The sequence below is a fragment of the Diabrotica undecimpunctata genome, chromosome 8, assembly GCF_040954645.1.
Source record: "Diabrotica undecimpunctata isolate CICGRU chromosome 8, icDiaUnde3, whole genome shotgun sequence".
Classification (NCBI taxonomy): domain Eukaryota; kingdom Metazoa; phylum Arthropoda; class Insecta; order Coleoptera; family Chrysomelidae; genus Diabrotica; species Diabrotica undecimpunctata.
In genome coordinates this window covers 99,815,484-99,839,399 of record NC_092810.1, presented here as the reverse complement: position 1 = coordinate 99,839,399, position 23,916 = coordinate 99,815,484, and the positions used below count along the sequence as shown (strand labels likewise).

Here is a 23,916-nt window from a genome sequence, read left to right as displayed (position 1 = left end):
TTTATTATTAATGATGGACTTCTTATTTTCTTACAAAAAATTTTGCAACAAAACAACAAGTATATTTTGCTATTTTATTTACTTAAAATATGAATTTTCATGTAATTTATGAATGAAAACTTTTAATAAATTAAAATAAACTATCGATCTAAATTTCCTGTAAGGTAATGTATTCAGTCGTTTTATCTCATAATTTCTTTAATAAACAACTGTTGGAGGATGACGTAGAGTGAGCAAGCACAAACCAAATAGACGGGAGTGAACTGTGCAAACAAAGACGTAATTGCTATTCTTCGGTTTTGACTTATTTTCGTTTTGACGGTATTTCGTCACCGTATTCAAATAGTGAAAGAAATCGTTCTTTTTATGTTGTAAACATTTACACGGAATGTCAAAAACAAAAGTTGTTATTTAACAAGACGTAAATTTGTTACAAAAATTTATAATTTATCAGAAAACAGAACAAAATAGAACTAACTTGTAAACCTAATACGTTTATTTGGATAAATACGACACATATAACGTGAAATCTGAATAACTGATGGTAGGCCCCATTTGCATCGTATACCTACCGTATGATCTTTATAACGAAAATTTTGTTAATTACTTTCCATCTTATATCAAAAAATTTGTTCGCTGCCATGCTATTTCATTTGACAGACAGATATTTCAAATCACTTTTACAAAAAAAGAAATATATTTTGATGGACCACGCTGGATTACACATTCTGGATGATTAATATTATTGTGATAGTTCATTTTCATTGCAATAATTGAATTGTTTCTAAATTCTAAATTAACCAGTCTTCGATTTCTCGTGTCTCACACATTCTCAATTGAATATCGTTCACTGTATCAGTCAAGACGATTTCATTAATTTTCACCGAGAAAGAAACCACCTATTATGCCCGGAATAAAAGGTCAAAACTAAGAATCCGATGAGAACTCTTCTCATTTCAATCCGTGTTCCATTCTTCGTACTAATGCTTTGTAACACACGTGGTGGTTTGAAAATTATCTTAAAAACTAATTCGCTCAGCGCCGATACTGACACTGTGTATTTCTTCGATGTGGTCCTTTGAGTTCTAGCTGTTCGTTTTTGAATCGTCCTCAAAGTTTGTCCAAAGACATGAACAGTATTTAAACTCAGTTTATAATATATAATTCTACTATTTTCAGAAGCATTTCGTAACTATAGATTCCTTTCAATTGACAAATGTTACTAATATTAGCTGCTAAAAAGTGTATCGTTCTCCTTGTAAAGTGTGCCCTAAGAATACAGTCCCCCAGTTAGAGTCCACTTACTAATCCGTTGAGGAAGACGTTACAAAGAAAATTTTTACAACAAATCACAATAGTATCTTCACGAGTTTCTTTTTCTTGTAAAATATATCATCATCAGAGCTTTTCATTCCGGGTGGAATGTCTGCCGCTCTTACTTAGAGCTGTCTGATTCACTTATTGCGGTTAATCACTCCGCATTCCACTTGTATATTGTCAAAGTTTGTTGTTGACTTGGCTTTCGTTACAATAATTTTCTTCCACTCGTTTCGATATGTGCATAGTTCCCTCCAGTTTCTCATTTCCAGAATTTTGATATCTCTCATGACCTGATAATCCTATCTCTCTCTGGGTCTTCCTCCCCTTGGTCTTTCAGTTGCTGGTTTCCATCTGGTGATCTTCTTAATCAGTAGGTCGTTTTTCTTCTTAATCTTACTATATCTTCTCCCTTTATTATGTCTCTTGTTAATGGTTCATCTCATTTCTCCGTTGTCCATTCTTATCGGACCCATAATCCGTCTGAGGATTTTCCTTTCGAAAATTCTTAATTTTTCTTCATCTTTTTCCATGAGGCACATTGTCTCAGCTGCGTAAAATGTATAATTGTATGAAAAATAAGCACTAGCAAGACCCTTATATGAATCGAATTAGATTATAATATATTAGATTATTATATTATTAGAATCTTCTTTACGTGCCATTTCCGCGACGAAGGTTGGCAATTATCACTGCTATTCAAACTTTTGACACTACAGCCCGAAAGAGTTCAGTTGAGCTGCATCCAAACCATTCTCTGAGGTTTCTCAGCCAGGACATTCTTCTTCTACCTATGCCGCGCTTTCCTTGAATCTTTCCCTGCATTATTAGTTTTAGGAATTCATATCTTTCACCACGTGGTATATGACCCAAATATTGTAGTTTTCTTGTTTTGATTGAGTCCAGTATCTCACTGCTGTTCTCTATTCTTCTTAGTACTTCTTCATTGGTTGTTCTGTCTGTCGAGGAGATTCTCAGCATTCTTCGATATGTCCACATTTCAAATGCTTCCAATTTATTGAGACATTGTTTATTTAAAGTCCATGTCTCCACACCATACAAAAGAACAGAAAATACATAACACTTTAGTACTCATTTTCTAAGATTTAGATTATTAGAATAGATTTAATATTAAGAATTAGAATTTAAGATTAGAATATTAGATTAGAATAGAATTACAAGTATGATGTATAATTTGTTGTACATAGTATGTACAATGTTCCGATCGCTTTGAATTCACAGTATACATAAACAATATTTTTTCATAATGTATTTTCACTGTTATGCCCTTCTTCCTTTTAGTCACCTCTTAATGCAATACCCGTTGGTCATCCATCCGCACGGATTAATGAAAAAAACAGGTAATACGATCTGCTAACCATCTTCAGCAACCTTTTAGTTACAACATTTCCACAATTTAATTTCTATCTAAATTAAATTCTAAATTTCAACGGACCGTGGCGACGACGGTGAGCTGAAAATTGAATGAAAATTTTCCCAAAACGGTAACAGTAAAGTTCTCGCCGATGCCAAAGGCGGTATCAGAACCGAACTCTGTTATATTGAAGAAATTTATTGGGAAAATTTGGTATTACATTTAGGTACTATATGTTTATCACAAAAAAGGACTGTTTTTACCAGTTTGTTGTTAATTAAATTCATTCATTAGTTTTTTCTTTGCTCAAACGGAAAATCGTTTATTATTCATTTACTTATGAAGATTTGATCACAAAATTACATATGTATTTCTTAAAGGGAGTTGAATATATATCTTACATCTGCACCCATTTAAAATTTTCTTTACCGCATTTTTCAAATCACCACGATATTCAAAAAACCTGATCCTAATTTTAGAAGTAAATATAAAAATTCTAATTGCACAGAAGGTAGATATAAATGAAGGAATTAACAAAATTTAATAATTCAACATCAAATTGATCATTTCGAACCTTCAAAAGTTAACAAACATTGATTTTAAATGTTGTTTTTGTCTTGACTATAATTCATTTGTTCCAATACCAATTCGAATTGAGTTTTTGGTAAAATAGGAAGATGAATATACCAACTACCTTCCACCAGAGCGGGTGTACTGTCACGGAGGGTACTGGAATTAATAATAAGATTAGCGGTACATATTTATTAAAGGATGATTAACGGAGACTGCTACTTAAATAAAAAAGTACTTTGATAAGGCTATTCTCAAACCAATGTCCGTTGGCATTCAATTAGGAACCTAACTCTTTGGTACTAATAAAGCTTTAAGTAGACGCCCTTTTGAAGTTTTATATCCTGTTCTATATTCATGAGAAAACTGAAATTTTTCAATATCCCCCTTTCCAATTCAGTGTTTTTAGTCATATTTCAAGTGCCTCATATTTGTTAAAACTCAAAATCGAAAAATGTAAATTCTATAGCGGCCGGTCAACAGAAGGGATAAATTTTATTGATTTCATGAGAATCATAAAAAATAGCAAATTGCGCAACGTTTATTTAACAACTTAACACGCTCTGATCAAAAGATATCGATTTTTTACCGTGGATTTGATATGTTTTATTTAAAAAATTGATTTCGCTCGCGCAACTGACATTTTTAAAGCTGGTCGCTTTAAGCGTTGTTTATGAGAGAACGGTTAATTTCTTACTTGAAACATTTTTTTTCTACGGTCTACAGATTCTTGGTAAGTAGATATTTTACGCCCCCTCACCCTATGATAGCAGTAGGAGCGGCAAACTTGTTTTGCATCTTTTTGAAATTCTAAAATTGACATTCTCCTCAAAATTCAGTTTGTTCCTATGATTTTTACAGGTCAAATCTCTGGCTACTGGACCATTGTTTAAGTACTTTTCCTTAAACTATTATTTGTACACAGTATTTGTAGCTAATTTCTTAAAAATTCTGAGCATATTTTATACTTAACAAATATTTTATTTTTGTACTTAAATCCCGAAATAGTTAATTAATTATTTAGTTCTGCGCTTACAGAGTAAATTAGTCCTACAAAATTAATATAACAAACTACGTCTGTGTACAGTTACAAGCAACACTTAGAAAATGCCATAGTAACAAAACCAGTATATTTGTTATCCGTACTTTCATCTTTTTTTAATTCCTGGAGATTTTCCATCCCCGATAAATATGGCGAATTCAAAATATCCCGCAGAAATCGTCAATTAATATTCAAAATATATTCATTACAAATTTCTCCGGAAACTTCCTCGGATCGACGTGTAGTCCGATGCTGCGAACAAAGGCACATCATTACTACGCTAATTATCATGTTGGAGGTATCACCTTACATAACAAACTGGCAAACAATAGACTTCCCTAGTTCCCGGTATTAGATTTATCTTTCAAGCGAGAGTCAGTTTAATTAAAAACTTTCGAGATATTTTAAGTTGTTAGCGGCGTGTAGAAAGGTTGTTAAAATATCAAAAATATTTGAAGTGTTACTTCTGTGCTACCAAATTCGTGTTCATAATTTACAGAGTCAATATTTATGATCTTCAAAATTGAAATAAATATCTGCTGCAGGAAGTTACTTATATAATATCTTATAAAAGTGGATCATATAAACGAAAAGCTACAGCTAGGTTGTTATTATACTACTGTAACTACTTATAGGGGAGAACTCATATCATATTCCATCCTTAAAATCTATTGTGTCCCACTTTTCTTGCTTTCTCAGTGATTCTTCTCAAAAAGTTAGTGGCTTTATGCTATCGATCTTATATATCATCACATCACACACACAATTTGTACAAACCCCAGCTCCGAGTGGCATGTGTGTTCCAATGGATCAGTGGGACCCACATGTCAGAAGATCAAACCGGTCACATCCTTAATGGAGCGGTACCATCTGACTCCCAAAGCTATAACCAACCACCCCTCCCCATCTCAGGACATAACGAATGGGCTTTTGTACTGAGCTTTACTTTGGATCCCCTGGGTAATTAGACATGATCTGTTTTGACTGATCATGTTGAATTTATTGATTGAATTTATTATTTGACTTGACTTTGGATTTGTGTCCCAAAAGTGTGTTCCGGACAGATGTCCGGATTTTTGTATGCTCTGTCACTCAGCCGCCGAATTGGTAAAATAAATTTCGTTCTCGCCGGCTGAATGCCCGAGAAAGGTCTGACGTCTGACCACCGAGCTCACGCTTATCATACTCTCCTGATAACGTGCTCTTGTGTTCTCTACAGCGCAGCAGGTTGATGGTATATGTATAGAGTTTTATATTCCACTTAACATAATCTATTCTTCTATTCTTTCAAATCTAGGGATGGCAACGATATATCGATAAATTTAAAAATTTTATCGATATTAAACTTATATATCGGCACATATATCGATATTTAAGATTCAATGTATCGCCCACATAGGACTAATATACCCATATTGGCAGGTATAATCCAGAACATAATTATATCACTTATACTTAAGTGTTTCGGCAGTGTGAATATTGTTATGATAATCTCACATCCCCGATATTTTTGTTTAGTTTAATTGAGCGCAACTTCTAATAGTGATAATTTCAGCTTGAAATATGTTTGGCATTTTGCCAATGCCTTCCCGAGTGTTTAGTTATCTAGGTCCTAGTATTATAGTTCTTTCTGTTGTTGTATTTTTACTACTTGATGACATTTTTGTTTAGCTTAGAAATGTGTGAGTTCTTTATTGCAACTTGTAGTAAATTTATTCTAAAAGTTATACTTCTTTGGCATGGTCGTCTCGTGATGTGCGCCATACCCACTCCCCTTACGTTGAATGGAGAATTGATTGTAATGTCTCCAAATCGTTTTCACGATCTTCACTAGGATGTATATAATAGAGAGATGTAAGGTCAAGGATAACTTCCATGGCAGCCGTTGTACATCGTCTCATTGCATCTATTATACATACTCACACAAGTATTTAAAGCTTCGCGAGATCTGAAAACCATCAAAATCCAAAAAAGTACACCTATAGATGAGAAAGAAGTCTAATAAGTGCGTCAGGAATTGATAAAATAACTTCTATTACAATAAAACTGGATTGTTTTTTCCTTAACCAGACTATGTTATGAATAATTATGTGGCTTCATGAAGGACGCTGGTCTCCACTTTCTTTACTTATAGTTTTATTCTATCATCCTGAAGTTATGATTTCGTAACTTACATTTCTTGGGCGGTCTTCACGGAAATATTTTACTTTTTCGTTTGACATTTTTGTTTCTTTCCTTTGGTTTCCTAGGTTTGTTTCTTGGAAATGATCTTTTGCGATATCTCAAGACTTTAGTTTGTTTTTATAAGATGCCAATTTTTTTGTCGTAAGTTGGAATTAGTTTTACGTTGAATTTGTTGAGACGATCTTCTGATGCACTCAGGTAGTATTATTTAATGGTTTTACAGCGTTAAGACTAAGATAGATTTACATAGTAAATGAGACAACTTGGTTGTTTGACAAAAGACACAGAGTGAAAGGACTCATTCAGATGTAGATAAACACAAAAATACAAAGTTGACATAAAAAGCAATCGGACCACTTATTTTAGAGTTCTCACGGTATATTACTTCAATGAAAAATTTGTTGATCGGAAATACCTTATTTTTATTCTCTTACAATATTTTCTTCGCCAGCAAGAAAATCCGCACCTGCGATAAACTATGAGGTTACGTAACGCACTATGCTATGGATTATAAAAAAATGTTATGTCACGCTAAATAATATGTAACAAAGAATGATATCAAGGTTAAAAATTAACGATCTAGTGTGGTCGTTCAGTAAGATTTCTCGTAATTTATTTTAAGTGTAGTAAACATTTTTTGTTACTCATGCCGATTATAATAATTTAGTATTTTCTTACTAAAATTTACAGAGTACATACAGGAAAATTTTACCTTTTTTTCGCTGGTTTGTTGTTTTATAGTGACACTGACCTTGGCTTGATTTTTTCTCTTCAAATCCATTAGATCTGTCATACCCCATGATAACGTATATTTTAGTTATACTATTATCCTTAATAATCACTCCCATCTCGGTGGAAGTCTTGCAGTCCATAGTAAAGAGCACAAAACATTCGCTTGTTTAACAAAAATCGATAGATACTGAGCTTTTTTGAAAAAACTGTGCACAACATAGGTACGGTATGATGTAGTAATGGTGGATACTGCGACTACGCTACAATGGTATAATGATGGTGGACTTTAAATTAGTTTATGTGCATTATTTCTTATTAGATTTTGAGGTGTTTCACCTAACCTAACTGGGAGATATAAAATGAAGTATGTAGTTTAAATTGAAGCAAACCTACTAATACAGTGACATTATCTGTCCCTCTTCTCCAAAATGACGCCTCATATTTTTCATAAAATATATGAACGCACCATCATTTAGAAATAATTTGCAAATTTCTTTTTTAAACAAAGTGTAAAATAATGTGTACATAATATAAGAAACCGAATCATCCCGTCAAACCTGCCATTCCGACACGTGTTTCGCTATTTTTAGTTCTTCAAATAGAACTTGCTGATAAGACGGAATGAAGAATATTTCCCCTTCGTATATCGGTGGTTAATACAAATCCCTAGAAAAGGTAAACAAATAACTATAGAGGCAGCAGTGCCATGCCTTCAATAATAACAAGCTTCTTTTCCGCAGTTTTAAAAGAAAGAATAAAACAAAACGGGGACAATTACGGTGAAGAACAAGCCGTATTCCGAAAAGTCAGATCATGTCTAGATAATATTAGATTCACTATGAGACAAGTTATTTGAACTTTAGTTTAGAAGATACTATTAAGACTTGTAAGACAATGAAGGGGGATAGAGTCCTTTTTTTTCGCCTAAGCCGTATATCCTTGTTTCCGTCCAAAGTTCGACACTGTTGGATTGTTTTTTGGAGGGAGAGACAACTCTCCACCACATATTCTCTTAAATTTAGTTACCAAATGCTTCATCCTTGGCATAAAATCAATCAATAAACACTTCTGTCTAAATTTACTGTACTTCGTGGAAAAGGAGTGGTGATAATCACTCAAGATTACATCACCAGTATTACATCGGAGCGTATGATGTCCCAGAAGAGAAGAAACGATGACCTAAGCACGGAGGAAGCTAGTGTATGTAGATATAATGGACAATTCCTCTGAAATTAAGAAGGAATATCTTATAAATTTCTTGCTGATAACTCCGTTCATTGTTCATGCTATTAAAAATTTTCGCATTTGGAAGTTTCTCAACATGTTTATATATTATTATATATTATTTTTTATACCTATTAAAAATTTTCAACATCCTAGCCCACTAACTGATCGGCACAACATCCGGCTTACAAAATTCTCTCTGATTAGCATTCCATTATATCGACACCTCTCCAATGAGTAAGTGTCCTTTTAAAGAAACAATGACGTGAAAACATTGAATAAAAATTTCAATTAACAATGGATTAGTTAAGTACCTATTACCAGAAGTAAATTTGCAAAGATCATTCAAGCATGAAAATTTACTGTTATAAAAAGGTTTTCCCTTTGTATTTTTTCGAAGTAGAAAGAAACAACTTGTACTCAAAACTCTCAGGTATAGAAACAAATACAAACATTCATAATTGCTTTAAATTACAGGTAAACTTAAGACAAAGGTTTGCTACTTCTGACGGTTTCATACTAAAGAAAGAACATTATTATTATTATTCCATTAGTTGGGTAATTTGTTTACTTGATGAAGGAAAAAATGGTTACATTATTTCTTCAACAGTTCACTTAAAAACTTTAATTGCTTTTTACAGTAAAATCTTTCATAACTCAGTATTTTCGTCAACTTAATAGAAAAAAACATCTTGCTTTGCTAAAACTAGTACATTCAAATTAATATGTTGTAATTGTTTCGCCTTTAATATTAATAGTAGAAAGTAATTTTATCCAAAAAGGACATTTAAATATAAATAAAATAAGCTGCTCTTGTACAGCAAAGTGTAATAGAGCGTTATCTTACATAAGGAGGAAGCTGTCGACTATAAATGGAGCAAACGGCATAACGTGCCTTTGTACAACATTCTCTATATAAAAAATTGCATTTATTGTTCTCCTGAGAATAGACTCCGTGCAAACTTAAATAATTTTTCCCAAGAACGCTAGTGGGAATTAACCACCAAGTGAAAACTCTTAAGAGATTTTCGGCCAGTAAATTTTTCTGGTCTTGAACGTGTTTCCAGTCATCAATAGTTCAGTGTTTATGAACAGCTCTAGGCACTCTACGTCCAATTGTGAGCATTGATGCAATCGTTGGCCTTCTATGCTCTAATCATATTTCATTAAGTATTGTCTTGACTCTTAGTCCTGAAGTCTCTACATTTTGAACTTTCAGTAGAGCTCTCTAATCAATTCAGAACCGGCCTCGAATTTAGGCAAGCTGTGACAAGAGAAGTCGGCTATTTAGTAGTAGAGAAACAGCTATTGTTTGCACCGTTGAAGTTCATTTAAATTACGTTGAAGATTTATATTTTCAACTGCAGCTAGACTAGATAAATATTTTACGCTGCACATTAAAATTAACGTATAATTTTAAAATTTTTGGGAGTATAAAATAAATACATTTTCATTAATAAAATATGGTTGTTTTTTACGACCATATTTTATAAATGGTCGTAAGGGTCGTAATGGTCGAAATGTATTGAAATAAGACTAACTGACATCATAAAAAAAGACAAAATGGAAAATTTTTAAAGATCAAAATTAAATGAAAAGTGATTATTTCCTCCTGGTATTTATTACTGCTTGACAACGGTATCTCATACTAAGAATCACTTTTCATATTTAATCTTGATCAATTTCCCAAATTTCAACCAATCCCAACTTTCAACCAATCCCAAATTTCAACCAATCGCAAAAACAACGTTGATTTAATCAGTTTGGTGGGTTAGGTAGTTGTTTTGTGTAAAACTAGAGGTCGGTGGTTAAATGAAATTAGCAATAATATTACGAAAATTAACTCATTGCTTAATTCATTGCTGTTATCTGTACAAAGAAAATTCTTACTTTTTGAAATATGGTGTATTAATTATTGTAGACAGTGGAGTAGAGTTGTATCTGCCCGTCGCGGCGCCAGCCGAGGCACAAAAAAAGGACGTCCCGATCAACTGGATGCGTTTTGTTCGCTGTCTCGATAGAAAGTGTCTCTTGAGATGGTCAGAAAACCCTCTGGCCACACTTCTATGTGGTCCGTAGGGCAAGTGAGTCAAGTGCCTACCCATAAATCAACTCTATTGTATGGCGCTTTAGAATGACGATAATTCAACTAAATGGTCACAGAAATTTGATATTTTAAAGCGATTTCTGTGTTTGCGACGTAATTTTCAAATAACAAAAGAAAAGTCAGTTTCTTTGAACTTAAAAACAGACTACATGTGTTACTAGCCAGTTTAACAATGAGATTTTACTGAATAGAAGAAAATAATATCTTTTTAGAGCAAATAAGTAGTTAGAATGTACCATTAAATAAGATCATATTATAGTACAGTAATAAATGTAAATATGAAATTAAATACTAAATTCTTTTCCAAGCAGTAGTTGTCGTACGATATCCCAAACGCCAAACATGTTATATTGTTTGGACTTATCGCAGTGACAGCACAACGTGTTAAACTCTTGAAATTGTTGACTGAGTAACATTTAAACTGTTTAGTAAGTTCAACTTGAGTGTATCCTTATTCGCGACTAGTAGCAATTCTAATGCAATCAGATTCTGACAAATTTCAATTTCTTGTTGCTGGTGGCTAATTTTAACATTTTAAGGAAAAACTTGAAAAACTCCTTTGAAAATTTAGCAAAACGTATTCAAACCAAAATAAATTGAAACTAAAATGAAGAACTGCTATCATGTTTTTAATTTACTCGCAAAAAGTTATAAAAACTGTCTCTTTGCAGTTTTACGGATAAATCTATAATATACTGGTAGAGCTATAATACTGTATAATGTAAAGATTTAATGTCTAAAATAATTTTAAAAGTATGCTTTAATTTTGGTGCGCCGCGCGCCGTGTATAATTTTATCCTAAAAAAATTGAATCGGTCATTTTGAAAAGGGGCCACCTCCACTTTTTTAATCTTTATTTATCTTCATTACTATTAAGAACTTAGTGTTTTTATGCATTTTTTGGTTTAATTATTTACTATAAAAACCGAGGAATATTATAAAAAGATATTTTTTAATTTTAAAAGATCTAGAAACCGAATTTTTTTGTAAAAGAGATGACCCGTTTTCAAAATGAACAGGTAATAGTAAAAATAGTAAAAAAAAAATATGAATATTGTTTATTAGAAACATTAAATTGCTACACTAAATTTAGAAGAAAAAAAAAACAAAAAGATTCAAAATAAATAAGGATAGTTTAATTATCTCCTTGTTCCGCTTCTTTGGCACTGGAAGTAGATCATTCACAGATCATAATGTAGAATGGCTTGTGATTATCTGGAATGTATTGTAAAAGCATTCAATTTTTTTTATGTTTATTGGAATTTTCAGCTGATAGACAGGAAGATTGTGAGGATCAGGTACAAACATGGGTGAACTGCCCTTTTGTTGAGGTTTTTAAAGTTAAAAACGTTCTTCAAAAATGCCATCAATATATGATTTAGCTAACACCATACCCAAATTATCTAAAGAACAGCTAAATTCATAATAAGAGTTAATACTAAAACTAACCTTTTCGTTTTTTGGAACTTCCTTACCAAAGCTTCCTGTGGAACTTTTTTTAAATCTGACCACCATTTTTTAAAAGCAGCTACATCTATTTAAGTAATATGTCTAATATCAAATTTATTATGACTAGATGAAGACACGATTAAATCTTCATATTCCTCTACAGATAAAATCCTGTCGTAACAACGAATTTTTCTTTTAACGGTACCGAAATCTCTTGTCACAATCATTAAATGAGTGGTCTCGCTGTGGAAAGTAAATAGTAATTTTTTTAAACTTGGTCATTGCTAGGGCCAAAAGATATCGAATAACATTATTATTGCGATTCTGACCTGGGCATCCCTCACAAAAGAGATGCAGCTCTTCAAAGTTTTCTGGAATTTTGTTGTTTATATAGTCATTTAAAAAAGAGCAACCTTCATAGGGGCCCCTATGTTCTTCGCCTTCGTGGTAAGAGTAAAAGGTTGCTTTGTTAGTTTTAAGATTGTGTATTTTGATTCCTCACACCTTTTTTCCGTTTTAAAGGAGGATATTTATTTGCGCTACTATCACTACACGACATTTTATTACGCACAGCGTTTGTTTCCAATCCAATCCAATTATACTGTGGGTGGGTACAAATCGCCGTTCATTTTGAAAATGGGTTATCTCCAGGAGATGACTTGTTTTCAAAGTGAACTGGATTGTGGGATATGCTGTATTTACGGTAATAATGAAAGTTTACCCGTTTTTATATGGAATAGAAGCGTCTACGTGTGTTAAATAGAAATTCGACAGAAAGTGGAAATGTCAAAAAAGTCTAGATGACCCCTTTTCATAATGACCGATTCAATTACAGTAATGATCAAAACAATTAAAATATTTAACGATTTTTTGATATGACTTTATTCTATTGAATATGCACAATACCTACTATACTGTACTATCTATAAAATATGCATTATTTTATTCCATCTTGTAAGTATGTTTGCAAACAATTTTAAACACGATATCGTATGCTATTATGCAATATCTGCGTTTAACGAATTCCTTGGTAATTCGTCTTTCCTAAAGAAGAAAATAATGCTAAGGCTGAAAAATCTCGGAATGTGCGCTACGGAATGTTTTTGAACATATGTCACTATTTTGTTATTCAGTTAATAAAAAACACCTGGTGAATATAAGCTTTTTACCATATATTATGTACTTGTACTCGATTTACTTTGTTTACTATTGGAAACCTCATATTTGTTCAAAGTTCAAAGGCCTGTGGTGAATTGTGATGAGTCACCTCTTATATGTTCACTACTTGGTCTAACACAGACGGTGCAATTTTTGAAGAACTTTTACCCTTCTGTAGAATCATCTTTTAGTAGACTAAAAAATACGAAACTTTAGCTCCATGTCTTAATTAGTTATTTTCACAGTATGCCAAAATGAACACCGCGTTTGATTGTATAAATAATGGCATTGGGAAAAACGCGATTTGTGTAATGTTATCGTCCGTCATGAAAAACATTCTCATTGTGTGTTTTTTTTGTCGTCACCAGTTTTTTTTTTTTTTGATAGCATGTATTATGAATTAAATTATAACAATTTCAGTGTATTCAATCGGTGATCTTGAAGTTGGTTTTACAAACAATCGTTGATGTCGCAATTAATATTCATTACTGTGTGGGTTGGTTATTTCTTACAACCGGTGCTTAGAAACTTGTCCTTCGAAGTACTTGTAAATTACACCTCTGCGTAATCTAGTTTTTATTTCCTCATAAATGATGGGTAGATTTTTTATAAAGTATTGAATATATTATTATCTGTAGACCTGAAAAAGTGCGTGTGGGTTATTTTGATTTTCTTGATAATATTTTCCGTTATAACCACATCTGAACTACCTCCAGGCGTTTTATACATTAGTCTGAGTGCTACCAATTTATCGCTCTTGCGCTATTGATATATAATCATAGATTTTTCATCGTATGAAATAATAAAAAAAGAAAAATGTTTTCGATAAATTTTTCTCGATTTAATAATTTTTAACCACCTATCAGACTCACTCGCTAATAAAAATCAAAATGAAACAATCGAAGTGATAGTAAATACTTTAATTGGGACATAAACATTACGAGGCTATATTTAATGAACATCTTCAGTGTCTTTAAATAAAAATTTCATAACTAAAGAAGCAAAAAATCAAAAATTCCTTCTGGCTATTAACGTTTTTTACAGTTGAAGGTCCTCGCAATGAGTTCAATACTTTCTTGATGATCTAACAATCCGTGCATTAATTGAATTCATTAAAGAGTGACATTGAGAATGGGGTGCTATCAATAATTGTTGTTACGTGGAACTTAACATACATTCAAAGATCATACATGATGTCAGTCTCCTTGAAATATTTTCTAGATGCTGTACAAATTGTTTATATCAAGTTTTCAATAAGAATAAATGTGTATAATTACAAAAACGTGATTGTGTCATTAATATTGCTATTTTTATTTTGGAATTTTAAAATAGAGATTTTTAACAAGCTTTAAAATATAAGCCAAGTTAAATGCGCTCCAAATTATTTATGTACATATGAACTTCAATAAATGTTAATGTATAAAACTTATTTGAATTTATTCAACCATTCAATGAAGTCGATCTTTTTGACGATGAGAGGTTTGAACAAGCTCAACTTGTTGGGATTAAAAACAAATCAAATAATTATTGATAACAACCAACTGTGGGGTACATACTGTTTATTATCTAATCGCCCACATCAGTTTCATTCATTGAAAATTCCATAGTGACCGGTGATAGTGATAAGTTTGACTGATTTCATGAGAATTATAAAAATCAGCAAAAATCGCGCAATGTTTATTAATTTTAACACCTTTATAAAAATAAAAACTGACTCCATTAGCAGCAAAATACAAAAATTGCGTACAGAAGTTGCACTCTTTACCTTTAAAATGCATTTTGATTTTTGTCAATAGGACACTCTGATCAAAAGACATCGAATTTTTACCGTTGAATTGACAAATTTTATTACAGTTGATTTCGCGCGCGTAACTGACATTCAATATCACCGGTCGTTTCAAGCTTATTTCTAAGAGAACGGTTCATTCTACTCAAAAAGTATTAATAAACATTTTTGTTTAAAATCGTCTCAATCTCAGCTACATTTCTTATTTGAAAATTTTTTTTCTACGGCGTACAGAACTTTTTTTTTTTTTTTATTTAAACAAATATACCCGCATCAACCACTAAGGGTTATTAGCGGGGGGACATACACAAACAGTAAGATACATATTGTTGCATAAAAAAAAAATATTTTTTACAATCTGGTATATAGTTTAGTCATTTTAAGATAACTTAATAAAGACTGTAAATTTGACGTTAGTATACTTTTTAAATTATCACTAAGGGCACACGCGATTCTTTCGTTCTGGTACACTGGACACTCAACAATTATATGTTTCACTGACAACTGAGTATTGCACTTGGTACACAACGGAGCAGCCTCCTGGTTGAAGATATGCTTGTGTGTAAGGAAAGTATGTCCTATTCGGAGTCGGTTAATGATGACTTGGTCTTTTCTATTATTTGGTAAGATGAGTTTGGTTCCTACTTGACTTAGACATTCTTTGAGTTTATTAGCAGTGTGATCCCAAGTAGTTTGCCACGCTCTGTATACGTGGGCTTTGATATTTACTTTGTGATCAGTCCAAGGCATTTGATTTATGATAGCAATACTTTGGTCGGTGGCTGCATTGCTTGCCAGAGAGTCCACTTCCTCATTACCACTTATTCCCATATGGGAAGGTACCCAGATAAAGGAAATATCTTTTTGTTGAGTCTGTAGATAAGATAACTCTTCTTTGATCTTGAGAAGTATGGCGTGAGTTGTATATAGCTGTTTTATTCCAAGTAATGCGCTCATTGAATCGGTGATGATAACAAATTTGCTTTCATTGATAGAACAACATTTTTTCACGGCCTGATGAATTGCCGTAAGTTCTCCGGTATATATACAACAATTTGTTGGGATTCGTATGGTAGACTCATCGAGCAAAAAGACAAAAGAGGGAATCTAATCGTTATGAAAGGGCGACCAAAAAAGTGGCCTCTGATGGCGGACATATCCGGAAATGCGAATGCGCCAAATTTAAATTTTCCGACACTTATTAACAGTAGCTATAAAATAGTTTTCAGAATGTGTCTTAGACGAGAAAATTTTAATTAAATATTAACGATAACAGTCTAAAATGTGAAACAATTGTTAAAAAACTTCAATATAAATAAGATTTCATGTGACAGTTGAGACAAATAATAACATAACCCAACTAAATTTGATTTCTTAAACAAGGAAAGACTCTCTTTCCTTGTTTAATGTAGCCTCTCCAGATGGCACTTCCTGTCTAACAATATTTTTGCCCCCACTACCTTTACATTCCCTCTTTTGTCTTTTTACTCGATGGGTAGACTTGACGTTTTCGTAGATGTAGGCTGCAGCATGTCCTTCATGACATTTGGAAGCATCAGTGAAGATTTGATGGGTTGTTGGGTATTTGGATATTACATTTTTATAAGCTTGCTGTATAAGGAAAGGATGTGTGGAATGTTTCGGGAGTTCTTTTAAAGACGTGTCTATTTTTGGATGTTTAATCATCCAAGGAGGAACATTTACATGAATAGGCATAGTAAGACTGAACTGTTCTAAATTAAGACCAATACGTTTTATTCGTTCGGGAAATGGTAGTTTTTTTATTGCAATGTTTCTGTAAAGATCGGACGTTATATTTGTTCTGCAAAGTATTGTTGAGTAGGTTACGTTGCTGTTGTTTGCTGAAATTCTGGCAACGTAATTTAGTGATAGGAGTTGCCTTCGTTGGCTTAAGGACAGTTCATTAGCCAAAACTTGTAAGCTACTTACTGGACTAGTTCTTGTGGCACCTAAAACTAATCTCAAGCACATATTTTGAATGTAGTCAAGTTTTTTTAAAGATGTTTTGTTAGCAGTATCGTAGCATAAACAGCCGTAGTCTAGTTTACTTCGTATTAGTGATCTATATAGAGTAAGTAAGGTTGTTGTATCTGCCCCCCAAGAGGTATTTGACAGCATCTTTAGTAGATTAATTCTGGATTGGCAAGAACGTTGCAGATTGGTGATGTGGGTTTCCCAGTTTAAGTTACGTTCAAAAGAAAGTCCTAAGAAATTTATTTCTTCTGCTTGTTTCAAAACAACTCCATTTAGTGTTAATTGAACATTAGGATAATTTTTTCTTTTGCTAAAAATTAAATAACGTGTCTTTTCACTAGAGAATATAAAACCCGTGTTTTGCGACCAGCTTTCAATTGTGTGTAAGGTAGTTTGCAGTATATGTGTTCCCAGAGTTACATTGTTTGTTCTTAGATAAATGACTAAGTCATCTGCATATAGGCTAGTAAATACAGGTAGTTTTATTTGATGTATAATACTATTTATTGCAACTAGAAAAAGAGTAGGACTTAGAGTAGATCCTTGTGGAGTGCCGTTTTGAAGTACTCGTCTGGAGGATGTAAATCCATTGGTTCTGACTCGAAAAGTTCGTGTTTCTAGAAAATTCTTAATAAAGGACAACATGTGCCCTTGAACATCCCATTCTTGAAGTGTTTTTAGTATAAGATGTCTCCATGTTGTGTCAAACGCTTTTCTTATGTCAAAAAACACGGCAATAAGTTTTTGGTTGTGCAGAAAGGATTCATGTATACTTGATTCAAGTGTTATTAGATTGTCTGTTGTGGATCTACCCGTACGAAATCCACTTTGTCTGATACTTATTAGGTTATTGTTTTCGAGGTACCATTTAAGACGATAATTAAGGATTTTTTCTAAAAGTTTGCAGGTACAACACGTAAGTGATATTGGACGATAGGAATTTGGATCGTCTTTTGGTTTATTATATTTAAGGATTGGAATTATAGTTGCTTGCGACCATAGATCAGGAAAGTCATGATGAATAAAAATATTATTAAAAATATCAACTAGTATTAGCTTTGCATTCAGAGGAAGATTTCGTAAGAAAAGAGGGTGGATATCATCAGGTCCTGGACTCGAATTTTTAGCACTTAAACAAAATTCTAATTCTTGAAGACTTACTGGTTTGTTTATTGGATTGCCACTCTCTGTGATTTGTATATTTGAAGACTCCGTTAGTTTTTTGTGCTCTAGAAAGGATAGGCTGTAATTAGAATCACTAGAATTACGTTCGTATATATCTGCTAGTATTTCTGGAATATCTTCTTTGTTTGAATGCATTTGGTTATTATATGATAGAGTATCTATACCTCGAAAGTATTTTGTACCTTTTATTCTACGGACTTTGTTCCATATGTTGCCTAAGGGAGTGGAAGGATTTATTGAAGAAACGTACTTTTTCCAACTTTCTCGTTTTGCTTTTTTGATTAATTGTCTGCTTTGAGCTCTGAGATTTTTAAACCTTAAAAGGTTTTCGATAGTTTTATGTTTCTTGTAAACTTTAAAAGCGTGCTTAGACAAAGTGAGTGCTTGTGCAATTTCGTTATTCCACCAAGGAACTGGCTGCCTTTGACTCGATTTTGTTTTTCCCACTGCGATTGTTGCTGCAGAAATAATAATGTTATTAAATATTTCCAGGTTTTGGTTTGCGTTATTGGTTAAATTATATTTGTTTGTTTGTTCTTCTATCAGTGTTCGATATAAATTCCAGTCAGCTGACTTTATTTTCCATGTCTGGTGAATTGGAAAAGTTGATTTATCATTAGTGTTTATGGTTATCGTGATAGGGAAGTGATCACTATCATATAAATACCCCAATGTGTCCCAATATAATAAAGGAGCTAGCGACGGACTGCATAAAGAGAGATCTATGGCAGAAAATGTACCATTGTATGAATTGAACCTAGTAGATTTGCCAGTGTTTAGTAAGACTAAATTTAAATTATCAATGAGATTATTTAGGAGATTGCCACATTTGTCGGTTTTGTTACTTCCCCAAGTACTGTTGTGACAGTTAAAATCGCCTAATATTATTTTTGGGTGTGGAATTTGGTTTAAAACATTGCTTAGTTCAGTTATGTCTAAATCAGTAGGATGAGGTAAGTATACATTGCAAATATTGATTTTCATTTTGTGGGTGACTGACACTGCAACTATTTCGAGATTTGTTTGTAGTTGTATTTCAGTTGACTCTATGTCATCCCTTACAAAAATTGCTGTTCCGCCGCTTGAGTGATCTGCAACTCGGTTTCTTATAAAAGGAACATAATTTTTTAATGTCACACTTTGGTGCTTGAAATGGGTCTCTTCTAGGCATATGACTAAAGGAAGATATTCGTGTATAAGAAGCTTAATGGATTCTATATGTGTAAAATAACCGTTGGGGTTCCACTGTAATATGAATGTGCTGGCCATTAACTCTTTATGTGTTAACTATTTATTGTTGAGAACTTGATTCTTGGTCAGTTTCGTCAGTAGAAGAAGGACTGTTGAAAAGCAGTTTCTTCTTCAATCTGGTGATATTGTTTTTTAAAGTTTTATTTTGTATTTGGGAATATATAAAGTTTAAAATTTCTTTTATTTCTTGGCTTTCATTTGAATAATTTTTAACAATGACTTCAGGGTGTTTTGAGTGAAGGGAATTTGCCAGAAAATCACATATTTCATGAAAAGTAAGTGTAAAGGAAGGGTTTCTATTTTCAATTTTTTCTTTAATTTGATTTAGAATAATTGAAATATCTTCTTGGGTTTTAGGCTTTTTCTTAGGTTTTTGAGTATCGGGAGGAGGTAGGTCATTTTCAAGAATTTCAGGAGAGGATATTTGTCTTTTAGTTGCAGGAGTAATTTTAGTGCTTTTTCTATCGCTTTCAATTACTAAGGAATTATCTTGGAATATTTTTGGTTGATTCAAGATTTGTAATTCATTGTTTGTTTGTGAGGAAGTGGTTTGGTCTTTTGTAGCTGATGCGTGATTTTGTATGGTATTGGGTTCTGGTTCCATTAATGTTTCGGTATCTTCTTGGTATTGGTTTCGTGGTTGATCTTGTAGCTGATTATATTTTTCATTGGTAGAGTTATGTATATTCACGTGGTGGTCAGTTTCCATTTGATTAATTGAGTTGCTTGATGATGATAAAGAAGGACAGTCAGAATCTTGATGTCCGACAATCTTGCATCTGGAGCAGTTTAAACCATCTATGGAAATGTATAGTCGATATGATGTATTGTCGAATGAGATTAGAAATGAGTCAGGAATTGATGCATTTTCTAAAGGACTTATGAACATTTGCCTCCTAAAGCTGAGTACGTGGCTGTATTCTGAGTCTTGCATGCCTACTCGTAGAAACGTCATATTGGAGGCGGATTTTATACCCATAGTTTTTAAGTGCTCTTCTATTAAGCTATTAGGTATAGTAGGACATACATTAGATATGATGAGTCTCTGGGCGGGGGTTATAAGTCTTCTTACTTCAATCTGGTTACCATCAATATTTATATATTTGTGGGAGCTAAGAAATTGATCAACTACATATTTAGAGGAGAGGTAGATGCAGATGCGGTTGTTTGATATTTTGGATGCCCAAACAACATTTTTGGGCTGTACTATTGATCCAACAGCTTTTATATATTCGAAAACTTTTATTCCTTGTATGGTTGAAAGTATAATACCTTGGTCTTTTGAAGGATATTTGAAACTATTTAATGCATTGGAGTAAGATATATGTGACGTAGTGGGTATATTTCGTGAGGTAGCAGCTGATTCCGGTTCATCCATCTTCCCGCTGAGAATTTACGTACATTGGCACAGAGGATCTAAAGCCGGACTTGGCCACTTAATAAAATTAAACAGCAGCCTAGCCTAATTACTTGTTAGTAGCAAGAACCAGCAAAAAGTTGTTGTCAATAATCGATAAGTTGAATTGAAATCGATAAAATATTTTGCCTTTTAAACTTCTGATTTTAAGGTTATTAATAATGCAGTTTTGTACTCACAGAATTCTACGATTTTCAGTACACTGTCACATTTAACTTTAAACAGGATTTTGATTTTAATATTATTCACTATTTACACGTTCAGAACTAAAGAAATAATAGTTTAAATATTTAAATTTTTAAGAGAAACTTTGAAATGCGTCTAAACACTTTGACAGTTTTTTGACAATCCGTACAGAACTTTGATGAATCGATTTTTTCCGTTTTCTCCACCCCTACGAGGAGGTGTTTTAGGGGGAAGTCAGGTGGTAAATGTAATAAACTTTTTTCCATCTTTTTTGGGGTCCCAAAATTGACATTCTCAGCAAAATTCAGCTTGTTCGTATGATTTTTAGAGGCTCGGTTCAGTCTCTGACGACTGGGGTAATATCCGGAAAAAGTTCTCTGCATCTACTGAATTGCGGCAATCTCAGTTCTCACTTAAACAGCGAAATAATCAAAGAACAAAAATTCATTTTTTTCTAGGAGACCAAGTGAAAAACCCTGTAAGTTTATAATTATGTACTTCTGAATTTTGTACTTTATAACATCTTATCAGATTTTGAAAATTGAATTCCTATTAAACAATAAAATGTTTTTATGCATTTGTTGTCTTTTTACATCATATTATGATCATTAGCTTCAAATCACTTTCCTTAATACTTCCTTTTGTAATAAGTCGTGGCTCCTCTTGAGAATACATTCTTCATGTTTCCGAGTCAGTTTGTAAATAATTTAATCAAGTCTTTGAGAAATTAACCCAATTAACTTAAATTTCATGTTTTAGGCGACACACATACATATTTAAGGGTTGGTGGTTTCGTAGTTGCCGAAGATATGGTGTAGCAATTGATTCTGGAGCATGATAAATGGAGTTCTAAGCATTCGTGTTTCTTCCAATAACTGAACATTAACTTAAGATATGAAAGGCCAATATAGAAGAGTATTAATTACTATGAAAATACAAAAAAAAAACGAACAACCAACCACCATGCTAAATCATTCTTTGATGTAGTTAATGCATATCTCTTGAATAATTTACTCACAAATACCTCTGTTTCTGTAAGTTTAAAACTATTTCTTACGATGAATAATAGAGAGGTGTGCGTTCTTGTGGGGAGCCCCCACGGGTTCGCATCACACGCTAAGTATTTTTGCCTCATTCGTTTACAAGCAATCCAAACAAATAGAATAAATAAGTCGTCGATTTTTAAAGTTGTTCGTGGTGAAGAAACAGAGTAAAGGCTTTTGTTTTTTTGTACGAGTGATGGTTGTTTGTTTTTGTGGTTTTTATTGATTTTGTTTTAGTTAAAAAATGCTTTTTAAAGGTAATAAGATCATTTTTCTATGTATTAGACGTTAAAGCTTTTTTTCGTTTTTTCCGTATATTTTGTTCTATATTTCGGCTATTAAGCTATTATTTTTTACTTTATTTACTATCTTTTAAAGGGAATTATCCACCATTTGAGTTGAAAATAGTTTTATTTTAACGGTTTGATTTTTCACTTTGGAATTCTTTTTCAAAATGTCTGAAGTAACGATTCCAAAGTGGAAATTGAAATCTAACCGGAGGTTCAAATAAAAACATTTTTAACTTAAATTGTGGTTTCCTATTAAAGATAGTAACAAGAACATAGCTTCGAAACATTTGTTACCTGTTTGAAAAATCGCTTAAAGCAAATATGTCATTTTGTTATGCAAATAATCCGGTAACGGGTTGTGAAATGTTATAACTTTCAAAACAATCTTTGAAATTCAGCTTTCTGACAATAATATCCTAAATACCCAACGCGAGAAAATGTGCTGGAGATAGGGAACCTCCCTACAATAGTTTTGAAAATAATATATAAAATATGTAAAAAGTTTGAAGAAAAACTTACGAGAAACAATTCGATTTAAGAGATCGCCAGGTACACGATAGTGCACCTATCGCAATATACCTCTGAATTTCTATTAATGATCAAAATCGAGAAACTTACGGGAGTACTGTGGTCTGTGGTTTCAAAACTAATAAAATAAATCTTTTCCAATCCAAATACCAAATAGCTGTGATGCTAGCCAAAAATGATGATGTTAGTTGAAATGGAAGAAAAAACTTTTTCATACTTTCAAATATATATATATATATATATATATATATATATATATATATATATATATATATATATATATATATATATATATATATATATATATATATATATATTCTCACACTTTTTATCTTTCTTACAGTGGTATGTGAACCGTTTACAAGGTATTCATAATTTAATTTGAGATTAGAGCAAGAACATTAAAACCCAGCAGTGACTTCATTTACAGTTGGCTATAAATTATATTTAATGTTGTATTTTGACCACAACTTTCTTTCTGAAAGTCTAAACGTCAATAAATATTTATCTTCTGGTCTAAATGTGGTGTAATTCGTAATTAATTAAAAAAATGAATTGATGGCTTCTGAAGAAACGTTTAAAATTATAAATTATGGTTACCGAATGAACTCAAAGAGTTATTTCAAGAATGCTCTATTTATTTATAATATATAATTATGTGTTTAAAACATGAACTATAATTGTTTATTTGCATTTCAGTTTTAGATTTTTAAGTTTTTTAGATTTTTATGCTAGTTTAAAATTGTGGTTAACTCATCCGTCCCTTTCTTTCCAATGTCTCAGCTTATTACAGACTTAATTCGACGAAATATATTAATTATATTTTTGTACTGATCATCTAATTTTTCGTCACCTCAACAGAATTGTTTTTGGTACTTACCTATTCCATATTTAATAATTCTACTCTTCAAGTGCTTTTATTTATTCCTTCTTTATCTTTATTTTATTGAACACGTGGATTATAGCTTTTAAAACCGCTTTTAAATAGAAATCGATGTGTGCTCCAGCAATTATTTAGACTTTTTTTTATGTACTATTGACAAAAAATTAGAGTGTCAAAGAAACATCTTTATGAAT

At 32.3% G+C, this 23,916-nt stretch overlaps 1 protein-coding gene across 5 annotated transcripts in view; it reads left to right on the top strand.

Annotated features, from left to right (window-relative positions):
- The window catches only part of LOC140447799 (ubiquilin-1-like), a 173,041-nt gene that overhangs the window by 88,110 nt on the left and 61,015 nt on the right, over positions 1 to 23,916 (top strand). The window contains exon 1 of one of the 5 annotated variants that reach the window (XM_072540662.1): positions 22,161 to 22,278. The exons of 3 other annotated variants lie outside the window; for them this stretch is intronic. In XM_072540662.1, the coding sequence (XP_072396763.1) occupies positions 22,266 to 22,278 (13 nt within the window). In that variant the 5' untranslated portion in view covers positions 22,161 to 22,265. Of the gene's footprint in view, positions 1 to 22,160; positions 22,279 to 23,916 lie in introns of those variants that run through there. One more of the 5 variants, XM_072540661.1, reaches the window with a different exon arrangement.